General features: G+C 41.3%; 1 protein-coding gene across 3 annotated transcripts in view; it reads left to right on the top strand.

Moving 5' to 3' along the window:
- prmt7 (protein arginine methyltransferase 7) overlaps positions 1-12343 on the top strand; it is a 33906-nt gene that overhangs the window by 5724 nt on the left and 15839 nt on the right. For all 3 annotated transcript variants that reach the window (XM_085937536.1, XM_085937537.1, XM_085937535.1), the window contains 9 exons: positions 2504-2612; positions 2757-2869; positions 7039-7268; positions 7381-7561; positions 7632-7759; positions 8934-9072; positions 9141-9224; positions 9306-9353; positions 10390-10479. In XM_085937536.1, coding sequence (XP_085793662.1) covers positions 2504-2612; positions 2757-2869; positions 7039-7268; positions 7381-7561; positions 7632-7759; positions 8934-9072; positions 9141-9224; positions 9306-9353; positions 10390-10479 — 1122 coding nt within the window. The remainder of the gene's footprint in view (positions 1-2503; positions 2613-2756; positions 2870-7038; positions 7269-7380; positions 7562-7631; positions 7760-8933; positions 9073-9140; positions 9225-9305; positions 9354-10389; positions 10480-12343) is intronic.

Here is a 12343-nt window from a genome sequence, read left to right on the forward strand (position 1 = left end):
AAGGTTCCACTGGTGGTTGTGGCTAACACAGCTAAATCTCGATTTTACGTGAACTTTGGGATCCAGAATTTGGGAATCACGTTAACCCCCAAAAGCAAGTTATTTAGAACGTCTTGGAAGGGGAGAAATTTCAGAGCCATGCATAACTGCAATCGGGAAATTGCAGTAGGGAAATACACGTTTGCATTTGGGTAATAACATCATGGTTTTGGTTGAATATTAATATAACATGATTATAAGTCTTTACCTGCCTCTGCTTATTGCCGGTGGGTTTGTTCCATTTTGCGAATGTACAACCTTTATATTATTGCTGTGGACAACGGGTTGACGGGAGTTTAGTAGCAGTGCCATGTTACTGAGGATCACGGAAGGAGAAAAAGAACAACACTCCGTTGCGTAGTCCATAGTAGAAACTGCCTCTTGTTTTTTCACGCTGCAATTTATACAATATCGTCCATTTGAAATACGACGACAAAAAAATTGGGGTCCATAACCAAACCATGTTAGACAGAAAGTTGCATACAATCGAAGCGTGTAAAATCAAGGTTCAGCTGTAATCACACAGTGACTGTGAGACTGAGAAGTTTGTTTGTTTACTGAAAAGAATAGTGTTTAATTCTTCACAAGTGGCATCTTATCTAATACACAAGGATTTACCTTAGCAACAGACAGCAGTCACCCTTGAGCCAAACATGTTTTGTACTAGTCATACCACAGGAATCTTATCCGACTGGGCCCAAGTTGAGCACTAATTATTTTTCCAATATGGTGTCACTCACCACTGTCTTCCATGATTATTGGATTTGTTAAATGATGTCAATGGCAGGAGACTTGTCCATACATATGTACATAACACGTAACATCATAAAACCCCCTCACAGTATTTATGAACATGTCTTGTAAACAAGCACTGCAGTCAAGTTAATCAGTAAGCTAATGTTAACGCTAGCAAGAAGATAATGAATGCATTTCACACAGTATCGTGTTGCCCAAGAATAATACAGCACCTTTGATGCAATTTATCTGATACAAGTACTAAAAACTCACAAGATGTGAAAACACAGAGCGCAGAGCTCTAAAATCATCAAAAAGACTAACGCTAATGCTATGAAAACGAGTGCAGGCACAATATTATTGAAGTGAAATACAGTTTATTATTTTTGTGTCATCTCAAGCTTACCACTTTACTGTGTCGTTTCCATAGATTGAAGGAAGTGAATCATCAACGAAACAAAGTATTTCGGCGAATCCTTCTTTATACTGACAAAAGATTTCTGAAACATTCGTCCTTGAATAAGCAGGATTTCGCCCACAGATGTGGGAACACTGCTTGAAAATTCTAATTTGACCAGGCACTTCTTTGAGGTTCTGATGCTGGGGGACGGTGCAATGAGTTGTGTGGCTTGATGCATCCAACAACGGAATGTTTTGATCCCTCCACTTTGGCATTCTTGAGTTGTTTGGACTACAAAACTTTCTGAGTAATAAAGATGGCAGATTTGCGAAACGGTTTGGCCACACCCATTACCTTTTTTGGTCGTCCTGCCCCAACAGATGTGCTGTAATAGATAAAAATACATAATAGAAAACGAAGAAATCTGAACGGAGTAAAAAATAGCCACTAAACAGATAATAAAAGTATCTGTGCAGCACCTGGAGGGATATATTACATTTTTCTACAATCTTGGAGATTCCAAGTACTCAATTAAATGAATATAAAAGCAAAAAAAGTGGATTTTCCCATATACAAATGTCTGTGTGTGTGTTTTTTTAATGGGGAGAACATTCCACATTAAAATGTGTAAAAACGCCACACGTGCGCCGCAGAGATCTAGTATATAACTATATTGTAGCGTTAACAAAGTACCAGGAAAGACGTGGGTTTGTATAACAATATTATCATACCATCTGTGTCACTCCTAATCATTAAATCCATTGATCAAATTCCTCGTCCTTTATGTCAACAACCCCGCGCGCGCGCGCTGCACGGATCTAGTATAAAACTATATTGTAGCGTTAACAAAGTACCAGGAAAGACGTGGGTTTGATAAACGGGTCTTTATTTAACAAAACAAGTGTTCAACGAGCCAACAACTACTGAACTGTAACGATAAAAACATATGCAAGTTGCTACACGAAATAAAATATATCAAATAACTATAACATAAATACGTTTTTCAAACCTTGTGTCACTCCAAATCATTAAATCCTTCAAACGTGGGGCCCTTTGTCATCTTCGTCATCCCGTAATCGAATCCTTTGTCCTTATGTAAACAACCGCCGCGCTGCTGATGTCACTTGCAGTTCAAATGACAGTAATCCCTTGCTACATCGCGGTTCGTTTATCGCGGTTTCACTACATCGCAGATTTTTGAATTTGGAAAATTTTTGAAAAAATGCACATATAAGTCGCTCCTGAGTATACGTCGCCCCCCCACCCAAACTATGAAAAAAACGCGACTTATAGTCCAGAAATTACTGTAATGTGTATATTTGTCTGCAGGTTTTCAAGCCCATGGCTAAGGCTGCTAAATGCATTGTGGAAAAAAATGGCTTCGCTGACAAAATCAAGATTATCAACAAACACTCAACTGACGTTACTGTTGGGCCAGGTTGTATATAGATTTGAATACTCCTACCATTATGTTTTACTGTTTCGATGTTTAGCAAGTGAAAGCTGCACTCGTCAATGTCTTCATCTTTCATGGAAATGTGTCCTTCAAGTGATTAGATATGTTGTTTGTGATCAATATCAGGTGAAGATATGGAAATGAAGGCCAATGTCCTCATCACAGAACTTTTTGATACAGAGCTGATTGGTGAAGGGGCTCTGCGGAGCTATGAACATGCTCATCAGAATCTTGTTCAGGTAACAAACATTTGCAGATCTGTTTCTTTTACTATTTTTACTATATATTTTACTATTACTATTTTTGTACTCTGGAAAATTAGCTTTTGAATACCAAGTACCGTAATTTTTGGACTATAAGCCGGACTGGACTATTAGCCGCACATGCTAAAATTTAGGGATATTTGAAGGTTTTTTTCTTATATAAGATGCACAAAGAAAAACGGTACATAGAAAGCCTTTTTAAAGTTTTAATACCATACCTTAACATTTCTTTCCAAACACTGCCTGTGACGCGGCAGTAATACCACAGCAACACAGCACTAATAGGGCTGAATTAAAAAAGAACATACGGGTAAAAGTCACTGAGACGCGGCGGTAACACAGCAGCAACACGATAGCACAGCACTAACAGGGCTGGTTAAAACAACATACCAGTAAAAGTAAAAAAAAGAGCCAGTAAAAGAGCAGTCTTCATCCTCCTTTGCACTAAAACTAAAGTCTTTTTCCTCAGTGTCCGATTGGAACAGCGTCAGATATCCTTCGCCGCACACTTGGTCAGTCTCTCTTTCGTCGTCACTTTTATCCATTTCTTCTAGCATTTTCCATGATGAGGGTCTGTTCATGCTAATAATAAAAATTCATGCACGAAGCTCTAAGTTACATTAAACTAGCAAGCGACGCGTATAGCTCCAGAATAGACATGACCGGGAAAAAAAGAAAAGGGTGATGCAACACAATGTCATCAACATCGACTGCCTTTAACTTAAAAGCGGCATTATATGTATTTCTTTTGTCCCCCATAATGACGGTTTGTGTATAAAAGCTTCCTTTCAGTACTGTTCATCTCGATCTCGTTCTGTTTCTTGTTTGTGTGAATTATACGGCACTATTAGCCTGGCGGATGGACATGCGATCAACACACCAATTTTCTCCCCAGTGACCGTGTCATACAGCACGGAAACAGCCCTGGTCAGGGTCACAAACGACGATGCTGGCTCTTCCTCCTTCCCCATCCTCCTGCTGCTTTTGATACCGTGTAATCAGCAAGCATGGTTTTTCTCACCATTGTTATGCTGATGACACACAGCTCTACATAAAACTGGACCAAACACCTCTTTCAATCTCCACTGCACTCACCATCTGCCTGAAGGAAATAATAGCCTGGATAAGAGAAAACTTCCTGCAATTACCGTATTTTCCAGACTATAAGGCGCATCTAAAAACCTAAAATTTTCTCAAAAGCCGACAGTGCACCTTATAGTCCGGTGCGCCTTATATATGGATCAATTGATGGAGTTGTTGATCCATACTGGTTGTACACAGTGCTCTGCCAAAATGTTTCAGTACGTTTTAGTACGACTAGTAAATTACAAAGTCGCATTACTTCCCAGCATTACGGCAACCGTGGTCAGGGGGCGACACTGAATAGCTGTTGTACCCGTGAGGCTATTTCATGTCAAAATAGGCTGCTATGTTAATGTTTCGAGTATATTTACAGATTGATATGGAAGGGAAACGTAGGTAAACAGTACCAATCTGCTCTGTTAATGTTTTGAGTACCATAATTTTCGGACTATAAGTCGCGTTTTTTGTCATAGTTTGGGTGGGGGCGACTTATATGTGATTTTTTTTTCACAAATTTTCAAAATTCAAAAATCCGCGATGTAGTGAAACCGCGATAAACGAATCGCGATGTAGCAAGGGATTACTGTCATTTGAACTGCAAGTGACGTCACCCGTGCCGCGCGGCGGTTGTTTACATAAAGGGCAAAGGATTTGATCACGGGATGACGAAGATGACGAAGGGCCCCACGTACTACCGGCATCATTAGCGGCTTTGTTTGTAAGTGACACGGAGGACGAAGAGTTTGAAGCATTTAATGATTTGGAGTAACACAGAAGGTTTGAAAAACTATTATGGCTTTTACGCATGCCCGATCCTTCCGGGAGCTCTCTTTCCACCTCCGTGGATGGAAGTCAGGGGCCGGCGCACGGCCGGGTGGCTGTCCGGGGACGGTGGATGGGGCTCGGACATGGCTTTGACGCGCGCCCGGTCATACTCTACGGAGCTTTCTTTCACCTTCGTGGATGGAAGTCTGGGGCCGGCGCTCAGCCGGACGGCTGTTCGGGGACGGTGAATGGGGCTCGGACATGGCTTTTACGCATGCCCGGTCCTATTCTACGGAGCTCTCTTCCACTTCTGTGGCTGGAAGTTCAGTAGTTGTTGGCTCGTTGAACTCTTGTTTTGTTAAATAAAGAGCTGTTTACCAAACCCACGTCTTTGCTTGTACTTTAACGCTACAATTTAGTTATATACTAGGTCTGTGGAATAACAACGAGGCTGACGTCAGGGCCCACGCGCGGCGTTGTTGACAAAGGACGAGGAATTTGATCGATGGATTTAATGATTTGGAGTGACACAGATGGTTTGATAATGTTTTTGTAATATGATAGTTATTTGAAATACACTTTATATATCGTTATATGGGTCTGTGGAATAATGCAAATCACGACGAGTCCGACGGCGCGCGTACGCGGCATTGTTTACATAAAGGACGATCGATTGATTTAATGAATTGGAGTGACACAGGTGGTTTTATAAACGTGTTATTCATGTAATAGTTATTAGAATAACTCTGAATGTTACGTCAGGCCCGTTCTCAGCTCCTCGTTTGTGTTTGTCACGTTAGCATACCTATCGTTTCGCCTGTTGTTGCTCGTTCATGTCTGTTCTTGGTGTTGGATTTTGACAAATAAATTTGCCCCAAAAGTGCAACTCATACTCCGGTGCGACTCATTTATGTTTTTTTTCACTTTGTGCATTTTGTGGCTGGTGCAATTTATACTCCGGGGCGACTTATAGTTCGAAAATTACGGTATATTGTAGCGTTAAAGTATCAGGAAAGACGTGGGTTTGGTAAACGGCTCTTTATTTAACAAAACAAGTGTTCAACGAGCCAACAACTACTGAACTGTAACGATAAAAACATATACATATAACATATAAATAAGATTTTCAAACCTTGTCACTCCAAATCATTAAACTGAGAACGGCCCTGGCGTAACATTCAGAGTTTTTCAAGTAAGTATTACATAAATAACACGTTTATCAAACCATCTGTGTCACTCCAATTCATTAAACCAATCGTGCTTTATGTAAACAATGCTGAGGAGTGTGATTCCCCTGTAATTGGAACACACCCTCTGGTCCCCCTTCTTAAAGAGAGGAACCACCACCCCAGTCTGCCAATCCAGAGATACGTCCCCGATGTCCGATTTCCCCCCCCCCCCCTTTTTTTTTTTTTTTTTTTTTGGGGAATTTTGAAAATTTTTGAAAAAATTCACATTCAAGTCGCTCCTCAGTATAAGTCGCCCCCCACCCAAACGAAGAAAAAAAACGTGACTTATAGTCCGAAAATTACGGTAGTTATATACTAGATCTGTGCGGCGCGGGCGTGGCGTTGTTGACATAAAGGAGGAATTTGATCGATGGATTTAATGATTAGGAGTGACAAAGATGGTATGATAATATTGTTGTTATATAAACCCACGTCTTTCCTGACCTAAAGGACGAGGACTTTTATCGATGGATTTAATGATTTGGAGTGACACAGATGGTTTGATAATATTGTTGTAATATGATAGTTATATGAAATATACTTTATATATCGTTATATGGGTCTGTGGAATAATTAGAAATGCTGCTTAGAACGAGTCCGATGTCAGCTGCGCGGTGCATATGCGGCGCATACGCAGCGCATATGCGGCGCATACGCAGCAATGTTTACACAAAGGACGATCGATGGATTTAATGAATTGGAGTGACACAGATGGTTTGATAAACCTGTTATTTATGCAATACTTATTTGAATAACGTTCTCAGCTCCTCGTTTGTGTATATGTCACGTCAGCATACCGTATCGTTTAGCCTGTTGTTGCTGGTTCATGTCTGTTTTTGGTGTTAGATTTTGACAAATAAATTTGCCCCAAAAGTGCGACTTTTACTCCGGTGCGACTTATATATGTTTTTTTTCCACTTTATTGTGCATTTTATGGCTGGTGCGACATATACTCCGGAGGGACTTGTAGTCCGAAAATTACGGTATATGTGTAAATAATGAGTATTGCAACAAGTAGTCACTTGAAAAGTCAATATAGAAAATCAGTTTTTCCCCTCCTCATTCTAGAAAGATTGTGTGGCAGTCCCTCACCGGGCCACTGTCTATGCCCAGTTGGTGGAGTCACAACTGTTATGGAGCTGGGCTCAGCTGCAGCCAATAGAAGTCCAGGGCACTCAATTGTTGCCCCCGCCTGCTGTGGCCAACTGTAGTGGCTCTCATGCAGTATGTGACATTCAGCTCAGCCAGATTTCACCCCATAGCTTCACTGCTTTGGGTCCAGTCTGCACCATGTTTAGGTATGAAGCATCTGCTCTTTTAATAAACATTACCATCACTAGTATTATTTGATTATGAATAATTATTAGTTAATTATTTTTATTGTTTTTGCATGAAACCTTCGCTAATCAGTGTGGACTTCAGTAAGCCTGTGAGCAGTGCCCCCCAGTCCTACTCTTCTCAGTTTGTGGCTCAAAGCAGTGGTCAGGCTCAAGTGGTGCTCTCCTGGTGGGACCTAGACATGGATCCCAGTGGAACCATTGTGTGTACCATGGCTCCCAGCTGGACATACCCACAGCCAAAGATGGCTCCAGTAAGTTAAACAAGTCTTGTCCCATCAATGTCGGCTGCCATGTGTGCTCAACTGTGGTGGTTTGTGCTAGTGGCGAGACCACTGGATGCAGAGTGTTTATTTCCTGCCTATTGAAAGCAAGGTGGCTAAAGGAGAAGATCTGAGTCTAAATGTTGATCACGATGACTACAGTTTGTGGTTCAGCCTCCAATCTCACAGGTACAACATTGTTTACCCATACATTAATAATGCATAACAAAAAGTTACTTTTCGTTTTTTTCTGTCAAAGTTCGCCATTATGGAGGAGCTTCTAAATTGTTGTATTAAGTTAAAAGTTGCTCTTTTTTTGCTTCTTCATAGGTGTGTGTGTGATGCTTTTGCGAGGGAGGGCAAAATAGCATTAGCAGCTCTTGAATGGTTGTGTATTCTCAGAGATGGGCACACGCACGGACCTAAACAATGTGGAACAACCTGGAAAGCAGTCATTCCATCAATGGAAAACAAATGTTGACACAGCTCAACTTACATACACATTAAAAGAATCAGATGCAAAACTGAAAAGAGTGGAGACGTAGGTGGGCCCAAGCCAAGTGGTGTAACACTTAGCTGCTAACACAATCACCGTCCAATCTCCAGTATGTTCTTTCACAATAGGGAGCAAATAGCAATGGGTGAATAAAGCTAATTAAAGAAATTTTTTTTATACAAGGGAAAACAGACGTGATAGAAGTACCACCGATTGAACTTGTTCTCAGCCGAAGTGACAGCACCCACGTCACAGCAAATAGACAACTTTGATTGCATGGTGTATTTTGAAGCACCAAGCTCAGAGATCGAAAACTGTTGAAAGTGCCAACAGGAGCCGTTTTTTTTTTTTTTTTTTTCTTTTTAAAGTTACGTTATCATGCAAGAGTACTAGCAAAAGTAGTCGATAAATATTCTTGGCAAGCGCTTCTGCTCATCAAGGTCCCTGTGAGCCACAAGGTGCACAACTGTTGCTTGAGAGTGGGCTGACAAGACCCATTTCTTTCGTGCAGAAAGACAGTGAGCGTCGCTTGCCAAACTAATAAACTGCATTTCCTCAAAGGTCCACCAATGGTATGTGTGCTCTTTAATAGTGAAATGGGAGTACTGGAGTGACAAGAAGAAATATTGTAGATATATAGTAGGTATATAGTAGATGTTTTTAGTTGGACAAGGTCAACAGGTTGGATTAAAAAGCCCCGCAGGACGGATGCTTACTACGGCCGGGCGGGCCATGGTTTGCCCATGTCTGGTCCAGCAGATACCTTAACGTACTTCTCGAAACTACAAGAGGCTCTGAGATAAACACTAAATTATGAGTATTTATTACTCATTTTGACTGTCTGCATTGCATTTTGGCTGTTTTAAGCCGACAACATTCACAGGACAACATGATTCGCTCCCGGCCGTCCTGTACATGCCAGGCCCACCTGGTTTGGAACCGACCACGATTTGGTGAACTTAATGACAAAGTTCGCACAAAGAGCTATGTCAATGCACTGCACAGTGTAAGTGAACCGAACTGTCTGATATTACCTGTTTGTGTGGTATTTCTTTTTAATTGTGCTGACTCCAGGTCCTGAAGGAGGACAGCATCTGTCTCGGAGTGAGTGATGGAAGTCTTCTTCCGGTGTTTGCAAAGCTTTTGGGAGCTAAAAAAGTATACTATGATCGTTTTTGCTTCCCCTACACAACACTCACTTAAATTGACTTGTCCTCTTTTCTCACAAATTCTTCTCAGGTCTTCAGTTTGGAAAACTTCAGCATGACGAAACAGGTTATTGAGCAGGTCAGCATATGTGTAAAAGTACAATAGAATGTCAAAGGTTGAATACTCTTGAATAGAATGAACCCTATCGGATTATGGTTAGTATGGATGACAGACCAGTACAGTGTGTGACATTGCACTGATCGACCTGTCAATCTCCAGCTTCATCTTCCCTTCACTTGTTAAGATACTTTAACTTCTCCACTTGGGTCTTGATGTCGTCCCCAACCTGAAGAAAGCATGTCGTCCTTTTCTCACATAGTATCACAGGCTCAAATTTGAAGGTTCTGATTTTCATCCCAACCGCTCCAGTGACTGTTGATAATCTTAATTCTATAAAGTCAACAGAACCATATCATCTACAAAAAGTAGAGATGTAATAGTACTGAGTCAGCTAACCTGGACCGCCTCATCCCCTTGGCTGCGCCTTGGAATTCTATCTGTAAAAGTTGTGAACAGAATCAGTAACAAAGTGCAGCCTTGGCAGAGTCCAATCGACATTGGAGACTATTCCAAGTTACTGCTGACACTGGTCGTACAGGGACAGCCGTCCAGGAGCACCCACACGAGTATTTCCTAAGTATACAGTCCAATGCCAAAAAGTCTGAAAAACACATTGGACTGGTTGGGGAAACTCCCATGCTCCCTGCAGAGCCCTGCCAAATGTGTAAACCTGATCCAGTCCAATGCCAAAATGCCCAAAAAGCACATCTGACTGGTTGAGGAAACTCCCAAGCTCCTTCTAGAGTCCTGCCAAATGTTTAGACCTGACCCAGCCAACTATGTCGAGTTGGAATCTCTTCTCCTCACATACCAGCTCAGGCTCTTTCCCTACAAGAGAGGTGATGAATCATCTCTCAAAAACAAGCTTCTGCAGCCTGGGGTCGGAGCACCAAGACCCCCTGCTACGCCCCTCCCCCTTGCATTTTGTGTGCCACCCTAAAGACTGATGTCTGCTGGCAGGTCTGATCCCAGCAATGGATTGTGCTTGGTTGTAGATGTTCCGCTGTATTCATAGCTTTAAAAATGGAGCTGATGTTCCCCATTCTATCACCAGGTCCTGGAAGCCAACTCAATGAGAGGACGAGTTAAGCTGCTGGATATCAGGCCTGAGCAGCTGACCAGTAAAGATTTAGGAGGAGAGCAGGTATCTTTCATGACCACTAAAGTGGGGTACTGCAACAATATCTTTGATTTCCAATTCCTAAAATTCATCATGAATATGAACACACTGTATTTCATGGAATTGTTGTTCATACTGCATTCAGCACCTCTGAGAGTAGGGCTTTGGCACCAGCTTCTGTTTGATGCACCATGGCCGCAGTAGCATCACAACATTGGTGATAGCATCGACATGTGCCTGGCAGAACATACTTCAGATACCGATGAGCAACTAAAATCACCCCCAAGAACCTGATTTTTTTGTCTTTTTAGTAACGAGGTGTGCCCAGTGTGTGTGTGTGTGTGTGTGTGTGTGTGTGTGTGTGTGTGTGTGTGTGTGTGTGTGTGTGTGTGCGTGTGCGTGTGCGTGTGCGTGCGCGTGCGTGTGCGCCCGTGTGTATATATTCCACCAATATATACATATATACATACATATACCGTAATTTTCGGACAATAAGTCGCGTTTTTGTCATAGTTTGGGTGGGGGGGGTGACTTATACTCAGGAGCAACTTATGTGATTTTTTTCACAAATTTTCAAAATTCAAAAATCGGCGATCGAGTGAAACTGCGAAAAACGAACCGCGATGTAGCAAGGGATTACTGTCATTTGAACTGCAAGTGATGTCATCCGTGCCGCGCAGCGGTTGTTTACATAAAGGCCAAAGGATTCGATCACGGGATGACAAAGATGACGAAGGGCCCCACGTACTACCGGCATCATTAGCGGCTTTGTTTGTAAGTGACACGGAGGACAAAGCGTTTGAAGGATTTAATGATTTGGAGTGACACAGAAGGTTTGAAAAATTATTATGGCTTTTATGCACGCCCGATCCTTCTCGACAGGAGCTCTCTTTCACCTCCGTGGATGGAAGTCGGGGGCCGGCTCTCGGCCGGGTGGCTGTCCGGGGACGGTGGATGGGGCTCGGACATGGCTGTTACGCACGCCCGGTCCTATTATATGGAGCTTTTTTCCACCTCCGTGGCTGGAAGTTCAGTAGTTGTTGGCTCGTTGAACTCTTGTTTTGTTAAATAGAGGTGTTTACCAAACCCACGTCTTTCCTGGTACTTTGTTAACGCTACAATATACTAGATCTCTGCAACGCATGCGCGGCGTTGTTGACAAAGTACAAGGAATTTGATCGATGGATTTAACGATTTGGAGTGACACAGATGGTTTGATAATATTGTTATATAAACCCACGTCTTTCCTGGTACTTTTTTAATGCTACAATATAGTTATATACTAGATCTCTGCAGCGCACGCGCAGCGTTGTTGACATAAAGAACAAGGAATTTGATCGATGGATTTAATGATTTGGAGTGATACAGATGGTTTGATAATATTGTTGTTATATAAACCCACGTCTTTCCTGGTACTTTTTTAATGCTACAATATAGTTATATACTAGATCTCTGCAGCGCACGCGCGGCGTTGTTGACATAAAGAACGAGGAATTTGATCGATGGATTTAATGATTTGGAGTGACACAGATGGTTTGATAATATTGTTGTAATATGATAGTTATTTGAAATATATTTTATTTCATTTATTTATTTATTACATATATATATATATATATATATATATATATATATATATATGTATATATATATATATATATATATATATATATATATATATATATATCAAAGTCAAAGTCTGCTTTATTGTCAATTTCTTCACATGTTAAAACACACAAAGAGATCGAAATTACGGGTCCCACCGTCCCACGGTGACTAGACACATTACACAACACATACAGCAAATAGCACAGAGTAAAAACAAATAGACAAGAGCGATGAATAAGTAATAATATATAATATAAATATATATATATATATATATATA

Source organism: Syngnathus leptorhynchus, chromosome 18 (assembly GCF_054491065.1).
Source record: "Syngnathus leptorhynchus isolate UIUO chromosome 18, UIUO_Slep, whole genome shotgun sequence".
Lineage (NCBI taxonomy): Eukaryota > Metazoa > Chordata > Actinopteri > Syngnathiformes > Syngnathidae > Syngnathus > Syngnathus leptorhynchus.